This window comes from Ochotona princeps, chromosome 5 (assembly GCF_030435755.1).
Source record: "Ochotona princeps isolate mOchPri1 chromosome 5, mOchPri1.hap1, whole genome shotgun sequence".
Taxonomy (NCBI): domain Eukaryota; kingdom Metazoa; phylum Chordata; class Mammalia; order Lagomorpha; family Ochotonidae; genus Ochotona; species Ochotona princeps.
In genome coordinates, this window is record NC_080836.1 from 17048046 (window position 1) to 17064861 (window position 16816).

General features: G+C 36.7%; 1 protein-coding gene across 1 annotated transcript in view; it reads right to left on the reverse strand.

Annotated features, from left to right (window-relative positions):
• Positions 1-6094: 6094 nt before the first annotated feature.
• Positions 6095-16816, reverse strand: part of ACTR3 (actin related protein 3) — a 56676-nt gene continuing 45954 nt past the window's right edge. The window contains exons 9-12 of the mRNA XM_004589353.4: positions 13388-13480; positions 13081-13206; positions 8347-8430; positions 6095-7345 (exon numbers count right to left, since the gene is read on the reverse strand). Of these exons, the coding sequence (XP_004589410.1) occupies positions 7250-7345; positions 8347-8430; positions 13081-13206; positions 13388-13480 (399 nt within the window). The 3' untranslated portion in view covers positions 6095-7249. The remainder of the gene's footprint in view (positions 7346-8346; positions 8431-13080; positions 13207-13387; positions 13481-16816) is intronic.

A 16816-nucleotide genomic window follows, 5' to 3' on the forward strand; every position in this document is an offset into this window, starting at 1 on the left:
TACCCTCATGTGTGGATTTGGGGTGGGGAGAGACATCTCGTGATGGATTGGAGGACTAAGCTGAAAATGCACACCTGTCGTTGCACCTCCTGCTAAAAGCCTCTGCAAACGTCACTGTCTTGGTCAGAAACGTTAAAGGCAAGTACTTCAACTTGAAAACTACCAATACTAAAGAATGAAAAATCATTTAAAACATTTTCTTCCTGCTACATTTAAAATTTTATTTGAAAGGTAGAGTTCCATAGTAGGATGAAAGGGAAGGAGGGTGAGAGAGGTATCTTCCATCCTCTGGTTCACTTCTCCAAATAGCTGCCACTGCTGAGGTTAAGCCAGGATCAAGCCAGGAGCCTGGAACTCTACCTGGATCTCCCACAAGGTGGCAGCAGCCCAAGTGTTACTGCTGTTTTCCCAGGTGCATTGGCAGAGAGCAGGATGAGAAAAGCAGCAGTGGGCACTCAGGTCACACATGATGTGGGAATTGCAGGGGCAGCTTGATGCCCTGCACCAAAATGCTGGACCCTGTTTGAGAATTCTTCTACTTAAGAGTTTAAGACATCTTTTCCTTCTCTTTGAGGGGGAAAAATACATCTTATTAATGCCCCCGAAGAACACGGTACAATTTAAACTTTTACAAAGGTGAAGAAAAATAGGAAAAACACATCCCTGTCCATCTGATATAACCATACCCCAGAGAAACACCAGTAGTATGTGAATCCAGACATAAAATTTCAAACGAAACTTCAACATGAGGTTTTCAAAACATATCTACAATTTAAGACCTGACTTTCTGAAGGACCATATAGCTAAATAAATACCAGGACAACCATAATCACACACACAAATTTGAATTTGTACCAAATATGTGACCTATTTTAAAAAGATACATAGTCCTGCCTGTATTCTAAGCATTCTTTTTAAGTATAGGAGTGGAAATTATTCCCACAAGTCCTCTTTTGATCCAGGTAATTTAACAAGTATTTGAGTATCTGCTATATGGTGAACATTGCACATTATCAAAAACTTACAGCAAAAAGCTTTCTTACAGAAAAAGGAAGAGAGAGGAGGAAAAGAGGGAGAAGATAGGATAGGAGGGCATAATCGCCTAGTGGCTAAATCCTCACCTTGCATGTGCAGGGATCCCATACAGGCACCAGTTTATGTCCTGACAGCCCCACTTCCCATCCAGCTCCCTGCTTGTGGCTTGGGAAAGCAGAAGAGGATGGCCTAAAGTCTTGGGACCCTGCACCAGAGTGGGAGATCCAGAAGCTCCTGGCTTTGGATTAGCTCAGCTTAGGCCAACGTGGCACTTGGGGAATGAAGCAGTAGATGGAAAATCTTAAAAATAAATCAATCTTAAGAAAAAAAGAGAGTGAAGGTAACTAATTCAGGAGTACCTCAGTGTGGTGGTTAAGATACGTGGGATGCCCAGAGCATTACTGGAGTGCCTGATTTTAGTTCCACTCTGCTCCAACACTCCAACTTGCTGCTAAGGTATACCCTGGTTGGCAGCAAGTACTTTGGTCCCTGCCACCCATATGGGAGATCTGGAGTTCTGGAATTCTGGTTTTGGTGGGCCCAGTTTCGGTTACTGGAGGTATCTGAGGAGTGAACCAGCAAATGACTTAAAAATTACAAACACAATACCCCTGAGAAGTTCAAAACTTTAAAAAGTATCTGAGAGGCAGAGAGAACATCAATCTTCCAGCACTCAATCCAAGTCTCCCCTATAAGTGCTAGACACCATCTGGGAAGGGCTGGTATTAGCAGAAAGATGGAGTCAGGAACTAAACCCAAATACGTCAATATGGGAGGTGAGTGTCTTAACCACTAAGCTCAATGCCTGTTCCTGATAAACCTCCTAATTGACAAAAAAATCCAGTCATATCACTAGAAAATGTAATGTTCAGTACTAATGAGATCTGAAATGATGCCAACTTAGCACCAATTTGCAGATAGATTATCAAAATGTGAAAGATTTCAAATATGCCCCTTGGTCTAGCCTAGAATATTTGAAACCCCGAAGATTATTCTGAATATGGCATTTTAGGAAATACTCTTTTTTATAAAATGCAAACCAATCTAAATAGACCCAGAGTGTTAGGGTCTTGTTATTACTTTAGCCTGGCAACTACAGTATCACCCATGACTTGGTCGTTTGGTACTTTCCTCTTCTAACATCAGGTCTCACGACAGAATGGGTCACAGGAGTTAGCATACATCAACAAATCAAATTTGACCACATCCCCCCTCACCCCAAAAGAAACTCAGTAAGTCAAATGCTATTCAGTGTAACCATAAAGAATTATTACCAGTAAGTCCTATTTTCCCATTACTTACATGGCCTTTGATCAAGTCACTGAAAATGTCTGAGCACATTCCCTTAACCATAAAATATGAGGTAGACCAAATCTGAACATTCCATGTTATTGATGCCTACTGTGTGCACATGCGACTACAATCTTAGAACTTAGTCACTGAGAATGACAGATATTCTACAAACTTATCTCTTCTGAAAACTAAAAGATCACCCTTCCTACAATTGTCAACCAGGCAAAACATCACTATTTACCCTCCTTTTACCAAAATCTTTGCCTTTCCCAGACAGATTTGGGTTGAGATTGATCTCAGCAGAAAGTGCCCTGTAAAGTGCTTTGGTCATGTCATACTGCACATGCTAATCCAACTATGCATATGCTACCCTAGGCACTGGTTCTGAAGACCCTGTTGTAGATCTCGCGCACACTCTTGGGAAAGGACGTAGGCTGCAGGTCCAGGATGAAAGCCTCAAGATAAACCCTCTAGGGATTGGCACAGTAGGTCTGCCGGCAGCCCCAACATCCCACAAGGGCACTAGTTCATGTCCCAGCTGCTTATAGCCTGGGAGAAAGCAGAGGCTCAAATCCTTGGACCCCTGCACCCATGTGGGAGACCGGAAGAAACTCCTGGCTTTAAATTGGCTCAGCTCTGGCCACTGCAGCCATTTGGAGAGTGAACCAGCTGAAGATTCCTCTCTTCCTTCTCTCTGTAAAATCTGCCTTTCAAATAAAATTAAATAAAGCTTTAATTAAAAAAATACGCTAAACAATCTTCCACATCAGTGGATGTTTTAAAAATGAGAGAAATTTTAATTGAGCATAACAAAATGAAAAGTTGAGACCGACACTCTGATATAGTGGGATAAGTCACTGCTTGCATGCTGGCACCCCATTATCAGTGCTGGTGTGAGCCCGGATGCTTCGTTTCCAATCCACCTCTCCTCTCTGGTACTGCACCTGGAAAAGCAGAGAAAGAAGGACCAAGTGCACAGGCCCCTGCCATCCACAGGGGAGACCCAGACAGAGCTCTGATTCCCAGCGTCTACCAGGCTGGGCCATCACAGCCACTTCAGGGTATTTCAATTATCATCATACAATGCTCCATCTCTGACGTGCAGTACACAATCATTTAAACAATGAAGATCTCAAAATAACTGAAAACCTTCACTGAAGTAAAAGAATTTTCCAGACTTCCAGCAGATTTAAAAAATTTAGTCAACGCAAATACGTACCTGACCCAAAACTATTTATTTTCAGGATTTGCCATGAAAGTTCTGCATTACATCTTGGTAAGAATTCTGTCATCATACTGAAGTAAGCTCTAAGACAGAGTCCAATTAGAGTGGGAAATGCCTCGTCTCTGAGCATATGCCAGTATTCTGGGTTGCATGTGGTGTAGTGAATAAACCCAGCAGCCACTGACACCAGGCACTAGGAGACTTCAGAGGATCCTCGAGAAGTCCTTGTGCACAGTGATGTGAACCCAGAAACCTCAGGGAGTGGGTTTGGGCCATGGAATTCGAGGCTGGACTTGAAGAACAGCAAAACACTCGGCTTTGTTAGTGACAGTGTGAAGAGGCATAGGATCCTTTATGATGATAGAAGCAAATTTTTAACAATACAAATAATTCCCTACTTCAAAAATTAAAAAAAAACCTTAACTTTGTAAGTGCTCTGGGTATTATCTTTAGAGTTAAGTGAAAGAATTAAGTTCCCAGGTATGCATGAAGGCATCTAAAAAGTTCATGGAAGACAACTTTAAAGATTAATTTATGTTAGTGCAAACAAACTTTGAAATCCATGAATACAAAGATACTCTCTGGAATTTCTCTGCAGAAAGTAGGTGAAATAAAGAACATTTCACCCTTACATTCCATGTTACTTCTGAATATATTTCCAGAAATATAAGGATGAACAGCTGTCTTGATTTGTTTATATAGCCTTAGAAACAAACTAACAAAGTATATTAGACATCTAAATCACCTTATCTATTATCAGAAAAAAATGATTACTTGCAGTACATTCTGTCGAACACTGTTTGAGCTTTAAAGTATAAAAGCCTGCTTTTACTTCTTAAAAACTAAGCACCAAGTTAGAAAACAATCAGCTCTTTGATTCTTATCCATTATCACTTCCCAACTAAAGTACTACCTATTAAAAAGGAAATGCAGCATATTTATTACTACAAATGTTCTACAGAAAAGGTTACATTCTTACGAACTACAAAAATTTATGTTACTCTAACATAACACCTTTATCTTGTAAACAAACTGAACTGCAGTCCAAAGCTGAAGGAACCATGCTATCACTTAGTACTACTACAATTAAAATTGAAGGCACGGGCTTGGCTACGTCTGGTCCTTTTTCAATGTACCCTGTTGAGGCTGCTCGACACTGAATTGTCACAAACCTACAACTGAAATTTGCATAAAGAGACGATCTATAATTACAAGAGGGAAATTAGGAAACAAGAGCATTACTTTTATTATATTATATTGTCCACTCCAAAAAAGCAAAGCAAAATGACGACCAGGAATTTGTGACATCAGTGTTTTCTTTTTTTCTCTATGTATGTATAATCTTGAAGATTTATGCCCTTCACGCTTTCACATCAAATAGTAAAGCATAACTCTGTACAAATATGGCCAGGATTGCAATCAAATGGCCTTGTAAGCCTGCCCTCATAGCTTCCTCACTTAAAACTCAATAATCCTAGGTGGACAGGATGTGCTTAGAACAATGTTAACAATATTCTACTGTGCAAGGGAAATGAAACCTTTACGGCCTAAGAGTGCAATTCTAGGCCAAACAATCTTCAAAATAGTACAGTTTGGGGAGATAGTGCCGTGGTATAGCAAGCCAATTGACTACCTGCAGTGCCAGCATCCCTTCTGGACACTGATTAGAGTCTGGCTGTTCTATTTCTGATCCAATAGTATTGGCATGGAAAAGCAGCAGAGGATGGTCCAAGTCCTTGGGCTCCTGCACCCATGTGAGAGACGCAGATGAAGTTCCTGCTTCATGGTTTTGGCCAGGCCCAGCCCCAGCCACTGAGGCCATTTGCAGAGTGAACCATTAGATGAAAGATGTCTCTGTCTCTCCCTCTTTCTCCACCTCTGACTTTCAAATAAATCAATCTTTAAAAAAAGGATTCATTATTTATTTCTATGTGCACAGAAAATTACAAGGACACATGAGATAATCCTAATCATGTATGTATTAATGTGAAAATTAAACAGGTGAGGGTGGGAGAGAAATTTACTTTCATTATTTAATCTTTGGTACTGTCTGAATGATTTTTTAAAATAATGTTCACGAAATATGTTTCCCAATGAAGAAAAAAAAAGTTTGATACTGTTATTACTATCATACAAATGTCTTTACTTCTATACAGGTAATATTGACAGAAATGACTAATAAAATGTTAAATAGCCAAATTAACTCTAAGTACAAACTAAAATTTATTTTTCAATTCTATTTTTATAAAAAAACAATAAAACTTTAATGTTCTATAATGGTATAACAACATTCTAACCCACGTAATTATCATAAATAACAGCTGTAAGTATTCACTGATATTACTGTTTACATTCTACAAAGCTAACACATCCTCCATTTTACCCTTCTATAAATAACTGGTAAAATTTTAAATTCACCAGAAATCTTCCACCATACACAGTACAGAAGATTTTATGAAACCTCCCTATTTCAATAGAAATGATACAAAAAACATACACAACGTAGAATTGTACTGCTTTTTGTAAAAAGAAAACATTAGATAAAGTAATTCAATTTTAATTTATTTTCATCATTTTTTCTTCATGATCCAGATATTTTAAAATGCAAAGAAAATTAAGTTTCCATGATATGTCAGGGACAGGCACTAAAAACAAAAACAAAAAAATTCAGACTGTAAATGAGTTATACAAATGAAAATATCAAATGGAGATCCAGTTATCAAAATGAATGCACTCAACATAGTAAAAGTTCACAATTTTTTGTACAGAGCACATAAAAAAGTCAGCTTGCTAACCAACTGTTGTGATTTAAAGAACTATTGCAGAAGTTTGAAGAAAATAGGTTTATTAATTAACTTATAAAGAGATTAAAGAGCTTGAAACAAGTATTAAAAAGAAGTTTGTGCCTTTATTAGAACTGTGTTGGGCTTTAAATATACCAATTTTGGTAATCAAATTATTATGGAATTTTTCTTTTATAAAGAAATGACACTACAGAACTGCAATACTGGTCCAACAGTCTTGTCTTTACTTTTCTTTTATAGTGAGAAACAGAATGCAGTAATCAAAAGCACTAGCAGGCATTAGTTAATCCAAGATAGAGCTTCGTAGTTCCAAAAGCACTTGCAAAGAAAACCACTGCTGGGGAGGGAAGGGAGAGGAGAGGGCAGCAATTTGTAATAACTGGAATCCCATGAGTTTGTTTCTCAAGTCTCATGAGGTTATTTTTTAAATTTATCCTTTACTTGGTCACGTTTTTCCTCAAATACTACAATTTTTCTTTGACTTTTTTCCTCAAAGTATAAAAAGTATGAAATATAAACAAGCTCTTGCATTGTACATTTAGAAATGTACAATTCAAGCATTATAGAGCTATCTACATACCGATAAATCCCATCAAATCTTGGATAATTCAATAATATACAAAATATCAGGGCACACAAATAACTAAAACCCACTTCTTTTTGTTACACATAAGATTCAAATATTCAATCTAAAGAAAAACACTTAATCATTTTGGCTCTCTTCTACATGTGCATGTTGATACACTTATTAAAATATTCCTGTATAATCATGTTTGGTCTTACTATTTCAAGTCAGGTTTAAAACCTCAAAATCAGCCATCCAGACAAAACAGGTCATCAGAAAGATTCTCTCTTCTCCACCTCCCTAACCCCAAGCACTATGAAGTCAATCTTATGACATGACACCGAACACTGGATTGTGGCGACAAATGCTAGGTCCAATTTCTTCATAATCCTTTTTGGTGTGGCACACTTGGTAGAACTCAGGCTGAAAACAAAAACAACCAAAAAAACAGTTTCATAAAGACAAAAAAAAAAAAACCTCACTTTTCAATATAGTTAAAAATGCATGCTTTAAACATTAAACCTAAATTTAAAATATTTAAGAATCTATTTATTGTACTTTAATAAAACAAGGAATTTTAGCAACCAAACTTAAAAGTCCACTATACATCTTTGTTAAAAAGAAGCAATCTACTCATTTCTTTCCCTAAGCCCAAAAAACTGTTTCTGAAAACAGACTCTGAAATTTTTAGCAATGGTTTGTTGAGTGTCAAATGTCTAACCTACTAATAATCTAATAAACCAACAATCTAAAGACACAGAATAAGCCTATCATGTGGGTCAACTATTCTTTATCACACCATACACATTTCTAGATCACCCTGACTGACTCAAGGTCTGATGAGTGTACAACACCACACTCTATTTTACCTCATTCTTAAAGGGAGAAGTTAAAAAATTGGTTATATGGCACAACAGAAGAAAACAACCTTTCACCATTCAATAATTCAGACAAAAACTCCTTTTACTACGACAAAATGCCAATATCTATTATGCCAATGCTATTAGACATCTTTTAATGGACTCCAGAATTTCGATTTGGAGACACAATTTTAGAATTTCATGGACTCAATTTAGGGAATCACACTATGTAATGAAACACAACTTTTATCTTAATGTGTTTAAATATCTACCAAAAAAAGAACAATGCTTTCTTTCTGATGACAATATTACCACAAGCTTATGAAAATTTTTCCTACAGATAAACTTAAAATATGGTATAAATGTTCATTCATTCAACAACTAGCAAGTTCAAAACATAAACATGAAACTGAAATGATTTTCAGTTTTCAAAATACTGTGCACACATTTTGCAATTTCTCATGTTGAATTTAAAGCATCTGTGTTGTTCTACAAATAGTGATATTCCTTTGTGCTAAAAACAAAAGAAATCAAAATTTGAGAAATAAGCTTCATCACACTCACCGTGGAAGCCAGCATTGATCCTCCAAACCAAACTGCATATCGCTGCATGTGGTGTGTAATGACTTGAACATCAATAGGTTTTGGCTGAAAAAAGGTAAAAAAAAAAAAATATATATATATATATATATATATATATATATATATATATATATATATACACATATATATATATATATCAATAGTAAGTTCAAATAACCATTTATATATTATTTACCCTTAAATATACAGACACAAAGATGATACTAATGCTATATACAAGTTAGCCTAAAAAATAAACAGCTAAGGTGGCTATAGAGAGGACTGGAACACTGTATAAGAAAATGGCCAGGACAGAACAGAATGCAAGGAAAGGAAACAATGAGTACACACTTTATACAGTTCTGGTTCTTAGAACCATGAAAATGTTTCACAAAATTAAACACAAATTACTTTTAAAATAGGGGACAGAATGTGATAAGACAAAGTAAAACAAGTTAATTGTATTTTAAACAGCATAACTTTGCTGAAATGAGGGAAGGGACAAGTACCTACTTGGGCACACAGTTTTGATGCTATACCCTCAGGCTGAAGATAAAAACTAAGCAAATATTGACAACTAGTCACAGTGGTGTATAGGAACATCTCTAAAACCATTATATACAAACTGCAAGACTGAGAAAAATTATACAAATATAAATAAATAAATATATATGTATATATGTGTGTGTATATATATATTATATATAGAGAGTGTGTTGATAACAGCAGTTGCACTATCAAAAAGCAGTACAAATATGGGAATTCTGGAACTGAAGGATGCATACATGCACACACTCTGGCTCTTCCAAGATGACCTAGACCCAGTATTCCTGAAGCAATCAACACATTCAGTGTCCCTATACTATAATATTCTCCACCAAAATGACTGCTTTAAAAAAATTGCTGATCCCAGGGTCAGAAAAGAAAAACTGTAAAATCATCCTAAAACATCTTGTTATACTCGGTAGTGTAGAAAGAATGGTGGGTCTACATCAGAAGTAGTCAAAAGTCACTTCAATGACTCCCACTAGCCAGATGTGAAAAAATACAGCATCACTTAATGCATTAACATATTATCACACAATAGTAATGACATAGTCCACGAAACAATGAGAAATCTAAAGTTTTTCTAAGTATTAATATATGAATGAGGGAAAGAAGGTGGCACTTCACAGGAAAATCAGACTAAAATGCATAAAAGGAATGATGGAATTTCTACAACACCACTGACTGCTACATTAGTATGTACTTCAGGGAACAATCACAATAGATGTTAAACCCAGCGGTTACAAGTTTGCTGAGAAACAGGATAAAGTCTGAAACTATCTTCCTGTAAGATTCTTAGTTAAATATAAAGGGAAAAAGAATAACTTTACAATAAAGAAACTGTCTTCCTGTAAGATTCTTATCTAAATATAAAGGGAAAAAGAATAACTTCACAATAAAGAAACCTAGCATACACTTTATTTTTTTTTTTGCTTTATTGCTGCTAATTTGTTTTTTTTTATTCATTGATTACATTGTATTATGTGATACAGCTTCGTTGTAGCATACACTTTAGTATGTATGTAACATAAGTTAATACACAGAAAAACTACATTTCTATTGATACACTACACTAAAAATGATACAACAGAAGATTCCCAGCTTCACCAAAGTGCATAATCTAAAATGAGTCACATGAAAGCAGTGCACAAACCCAAACTGAGAATATCCTACAACATAAGCAACCCAAATTAAAAACAACAAAAACCCTGTCACAGTCATGAAGGAACAAAACTTCCGAGTAACTGTTTCAGATTGGAGGAGCACAATAATTCAGACAGACCTGTGATCCTGTGCTGGATCCTGGACCACAAAGAAAAAAAGCCTGTATTTTGTTTACTTTTGTCGGTAGGGCATTAGTGATAATTGGTAAAATCTAATCTAGGTTCATAATCAGTATTATCAAAATGACTCTCAGTATAGAGAACTTAACATTATACTTGTAAAACTGTTTACTTCTGTTTTTGTAGGTAATCAGGAAGAGAGGTGAATGAATAAATAATGACTGGCGACAGATTCACTGTTTTGTAGGAAGCAGAGCATTAAAAATCAAGCAAACATTTCAAAAAAAGCCTATTATAACAGCAACTTACTGAAGTGCTGAAGTCAGGCCATTACAGTAACAGATCTTAAAACTTCTTTTTTTGTAATTATATTCCAAGGAGTAGTTTATTTAGATCTTATAAGGGTGAAGAACATCTGGCCTGCTGGCTGGGTGAGGCCTGAGAAATTATTTATCTGGCCCTGCCAAGACCACAGGACTCAAAATTTCATGAATCAGGGGCCAGCATTGTGACATGGTATGTCTTTATATGCAATGCTGACATCCCATATAGGCAATGGTTCATGTTCCAGATGCTCCACTTACACTCCTGCTTCCTGTTAAAGGCCTAAGAAAAGCAGTGGAAGATGGTCCAAGTGTATGGACCCTGTCATTCATGTGAAAGATCAAAAGAAGCTCCTGGCTTTGGCTGGGCCCAGAACTGGCCTTTGCAACCATTTGGGGAATGAACTAGTAAACGAAGTTTCTCTTTCTTTCTCTATGTAACTCTGGTTTTAAAATAAGTAAAATCTTATATTTGCAGCAGCACAATCCACAATAGCAAAGACATGGAAACAATCTAGATGTGCGTCCAAAGAGTGGTTAAAGAAACTGTGGTACATCTACTCCATGGAATAGTATTCAGCTATTAAGAAGACTGAAGTTATACTATTTACAACTAGGTGGTCCCAATTAGAGACCATTGTGCATTGTGCACAGTGAAATGAGTCAATCACAAAAGAACAAATACCATATGTTCTCTGTTATATAAGGAAACCAGCATGGAAAGCATAACTTCAAAAATCCAATCCATACTGTTTTTGTTTCGTTTTGGATGTATCCCATGTGTTTTGATGTTTTTTATTTCAGTTTTATTCCAAATACTCTCTTTTCTCTTGCTGAATTCATTGATGGCTCATGGATTATACAGTGGCATCATTTTTCCCAAAGGGGGGGAAACTGGCAAACCGGGTCCGGTGCAGTAGCCTAGTGACTCAAGCACTCGCCCTGCATACTCCAGGATACCAAATGGGTGCCAGTTCATATCCCAGCTGCCCTAAATCCCATCCAGTTCCCTGCTTGTGGCTTGGGAAAGCAGTTGAGGACGGCCCAAAGTCTTGGGACTCCGCACCTGCGTGGGAGACCTGGAAGAAGCCCCAAGCTCCTGGCTCCTGGATTTGAATTGGCTCAGCTTCAGCCATTGCGGCTACTTGGGGACTGAATCATCAGAGAGAAGATGATCTCTCTCTCTCTCTCTCCTGCTCTATGTATATCTCACTTTCCAATAAAAATAAATAAATCTTAAAAAGAAAAACTGACAAATCAAGAACAGACTGAATTTTAAGTTGGTATATTTCTTTTTTTTTTTTTTTTAAGAAGTCCATAGAGTCACTTTTCTGTGAAGGCGGCTGCGATTCCTTTTTTTTTTTTTTTAAAGATTTATTTATTTTTATTACAAAGTCAGATATAAGACAGGAGGAGAGACAGAGAGGAAGATCTCCCGTCGGATAATTCACTCCCCAAGTGAGCCGCAATGGCCGGTGCGTGCCGATCCAATGCCGGGAACCAGGAACCTCTTCCAGGTCTCCCACGCGGGTGCAGGGTCCCAATGCATTGGGCCGTCCTCGACTGCTTTCCCAGGCCACAAGCAGGGAGCTAGATGGGAAGTGGAGCTGCCGGGATTAGAACCGGCGCCCATATGGGATCCCGGGGCATTCAAGGCGAGGACTTTAGCTGCTAGGCCACGCCGCCGGGCCCAAGTTGGTATATTTCTAAATGCCCCTTGGTCAGATAAATTGCTCTCCACCCAATTAAGATAATGAAAACTCTTAGTTTCTGAAAACCATCAGCTGTCATGTAGCTGCTCAACAAGCAGCAAATTCTAGTGAGTTACATTTTACCTTTTAAAGTAATTTTACTTATCTCATTAGTCTTAGTTGTCCACTAACTTCATTCTTAGCAGTATTTTCTAAATAAAACGAAATATGCTTTTTTAGCAACTTATACTTTAAATCAAAGCTTTGCTTTAATAGTATTTAATAAACTAAAAAGTTGCTGAAAATTGGTCTCACATATGATATATATATATATATACACACACACATGATATACACATACATACACACATACATTAGATATCTGTTTTTAAAATTAGATTTTTTGGTATGAGGCTCAAATTTTCAGGATATCTAACAGAAAGATGATTTCATTTCACTACCTATTTGACTGCATAACTGAAGTCACTCTGTAGGAGTCGAATTGGCCTGTGGTAACAGATTAACCATTTAACAGCAACATCTTCCTAAACTCCTTTGTGGTCTTGCTATGATGGTCTTTAAAATTTGGTGTCCCTATAATAAATTTTGCTGCTATAATATGCCAAGAAAACTAGTAAGCTCTTTGTGAAATCAATAAAAATGTAAAAGACAAACAAAAAGACCACTCAGACTTTTAGAAATGCAGACAATAAGACTGGAATGACCCAAAATACCATGGATATGAAGCCATATCATTAGCCACGTTCCAGTAGAATAATTGATAGGTACTCTAAAAGTTGGCGAACATTTCTCATCCCCATTATAATAACCAGGGTACCCTTAACTTCCCCACCAATAATTTGGAAAACCAACCTTCAATCTACCACCGCTCAGTTCTTCACTTAATTTCAGCCTGGCATCTACAGTTCTTTTCAAATCTCTTTGTAAACGACGTCCAAAATCCCTGAACATGGTTGAACCTCCAGAGAGGACAATATTCTGCAGTAGTAGAGACAAACAAATCATGTTTATTTTCATAGCAAGAAAGATTTAAAGATCCAATAAATAGTTAATACTGAAATTCTATTTTATCACCTTTAAGACATTTAATATTCAATTATGAGTAGAAAATAAGCAGGTATTTTAAAAATGTAATCCTGAACAATTCTGCTATAAATACCTTGTAGAGAGGACGTCTGACATCAATAGGACAATTCTGAATTACTTCATCTACAACTTCTGAGATAGGTTGTGTAAAATCTGGATTAGCAAACTGAAAAATTAAATTATAGAGATCAGATCACAACTGACATCCAATCATAGCTTTCATTAATATATAACATGCATTTTACCCAAACTTTTTGAAGACCCCCACTCCAAACATTTTCAAATTTTATGCTTCAAAATAAACTTTTTATTTCCCATGAACTTTAAGAATATATTAAATATATTAATATATTAAAGTAAATATATTAAAACAAGGAATCTTTAAACAGAAGCACACATTTAAAAAACAAGGTTATGTACTGATGGGATATTGAAAAGGTGACCAGTCTTGCAGGAACATAATGCTATATTTCTGGAAACAATGGCTCAGAATTCACTACTTCAGCATTCTCAGTAACTTTAAAGAATATCTACTCTTAATGTGTATATTATATGACCATGGTATATGTATATGACAATATCATAACTACAATCCAACTACTTTGTAATAGCTACCACTCAAAGGAGTTATCTGTAGAAAAAACATGAATGATTCAGTATTTATTCATCTTTCAAAATGTGAACATTTTAGAAACATATATAAGAAAAAAGCAGGACTGGCTGCATGTTTACTTCCTTAGGAGAAAACAGAAAAGAGAATGAAAGATAAGTAGAGAAAAGTTCTCTACAGGATACTCATTCTAGATTTCTCCAAAAAACTCTCAATTGAGAGACATGCAGAAATATGAGAATGATTCTGGAGCAACAGGTACATGCATGTTATACAGATGGCTTAGAACAGATTTATTGAGTAGGTAGGGAGATTAAGCTGGAGGAAAAATACTTGGATAAAACAACTGCAGAACAAAAATAAGCTTACACATGATCTTTTTAAAACAAAATCAATGGGTAACACTAATACATATTAAAGAGGCTTTATGCAGATATTAAGGAAGACCTCCTTCCTTCCTGTTCATCAGTTTCCTAATCCATGCTGATAGAAAGTACAAAAAAATGCTAGTTTGGATAACTAAACTTGTATTTCACCTCTCTTGGGTTCTCATTTACAAATCAAATTGATCAAAAAAGATAGACAGGATCCCTTTATTTATTAAACTGATCTATAACTGAATTGGTAATCTTTAGCCTTAGACCAATTTTTTACAGTTATTGATTTTTAAATTATTGAATGCCTAGGTATGTGAGGCAAAATACATAAAATGTGTTAACTCAGATAAAGTAAAACACCACTAATAAAAGATTCTACTGATGTCTATGATAGTGAGAGAAAAGCTGCCAGCCAAAAACCAAGCTGAGGAATTTATATAACGAATTCTAAGAGGGACAGAGAAACAGCATAGAAATGTGGTGCACACTGAGCTGGAGAGACCAACCAACAAATACGCAGGCATGCTGGCACTGCAGGACTGAGGATCAGAGAGCTCAACTACGGTGCTAGCACCTCTCCATCCGTTTCATCCTGTCCTCACCCTATCCTGCCATCCTGCATTCCCTCCTGGGCAACTTTTTCTTGTTTGTCCCCCGCCCCCCATTACCAGGAAGCTGCACTGAAGCACTGGTACATCTTTTTCTTTTGACCTTCCTTCCCCTCCTTTCTCTTGTTAAAGTGAGACACAGTGGTAAGGTGTCATCTCAACAGTGACTGCTCCTTTTCTTTCTTCTTTTTAAAAAATTCACGTGAGACAGAGACGGGTGGAGCTCACTCCCCAAATGCTGACACCAGCTGGGAACTTAGTGTTGATGTCTGGAGCTCCACAAATAGGGTTTTAAAACAGAAACAATTACATTTTTCTATATGGAATTAGACCCTCTAGATTTCCTTCCAGGTTTTGTGTGGCTAAGCAGTGAATTGCAAGGTAAATACAAAGAAAATTAAGCAAATGGAACAAGGCAAAAGTATATGAAAAGGTGAAGTTTAAGAAAAGATGAAATCATACTGACTCAAGCATGAACAACAATCACAGGTATAATACCCTAATACTACTAATTTACCTAACAGCAATAAGTTAGTATGTGGAAGACTGTGAAGAAAGAAGTTAGATAAAAATTAATGAAGAGGAGGTTAACCAACTATTAAACATGGCCATATCAGTCTTTAGAAATCTAAGGTGATTACCAAGAACAATTGCTAACTAACAGCTAGTAGTTGCTTTGCAGAACACAAAGGAGAGGAGAGGGTTCTCGGATATTCAGCACTGTGCTGCAGCTGGCACAGCAGTTCCGACTGCAATACCAGTGTCCCATCCAGAGGACCCGGATTCGAGTCTTCACCCAACTTTCAATTCCGCCTTCCCACTAATGTAAACCCTGCAAGACAGTAGTGATGGCTCACATTCTTAGGACCTGGATGGAGTTCCCGGATCCGTGCTCCAGCCTGGCTCAGCCGCAGCCATTACAGGTGTTTAGTGGGTAAGTCAATGAATAGAATATCTCATTCTGTCTCTGCTACTCTAGCTTCCTCTTAAAGAACAACAACAACAAAGTATGTGCATACTTTGAGTTTTAAATTTAAAATCCGTCTAAATGCTAAAGCTCCAATATACTAATACAACCACCAGTCCTTATCTTTCTGTTACTCAACTCCTCTGCCCCAAATTTATAGCTACATACCAATTCACCATCTACAATCCCTGCCTGCATTTCTCACTATATGTAAGTAATTCAGCCTTCTGTATTTCCTCCTTCCTCCATGCTGTTAACAATCTAACATTTTTGCCTCATCAAAACCTTCTGTAGGGCAAAGGTCACAATCAAGTTTTGAGTACCTAACCTCTGCTGTGAATAGAGAATGGGTGTTCCTCTATTAATCAGACACTCCTAGTCACTTTCTCAATAATCAGAAGTCATTATTCTTCAGGAAGATTCCTCAAAAAGCTCATAGGAAACTAGGAAGAAAATATTCATCAATATAAAAAAATAAGCTAGTACTAAACTTTAAGGCTGGGAGTAGGATTAACATCAGTTAGAAAACAGTCCCCACCAGAGCAACATAAATTCTGCTAACTTGGAAGCAAGAGAAAACATCAAATTAATGGTGAAGCTTAAGTGCAAAAATAATGAAATTATTGGTGATGTATAAGGAGTTTATGAAGAGAACACGCCAAAGAAATCAGCAATTTACAAGTGGACAAGTCATTTAAAAGGGGACAAGAAAATGGTAAAGATAAAATCCACATCAGCAGATCAATTTGCAAAGAAAAAGCTAAATCTGTTCATGCCCTAATTTAAAAGGACCAATGACAGCAGCAACAAATAGCCAACACCACAGGCACCTCAACCAGATGAGTTCACACAGTTCTGACTGAACACTTTAAGGAGAGCAACTTGCTGCTCAGTAGAGCCAAAACTACTGCACAAAGATCAGTTACAGATTGGAGCTAAA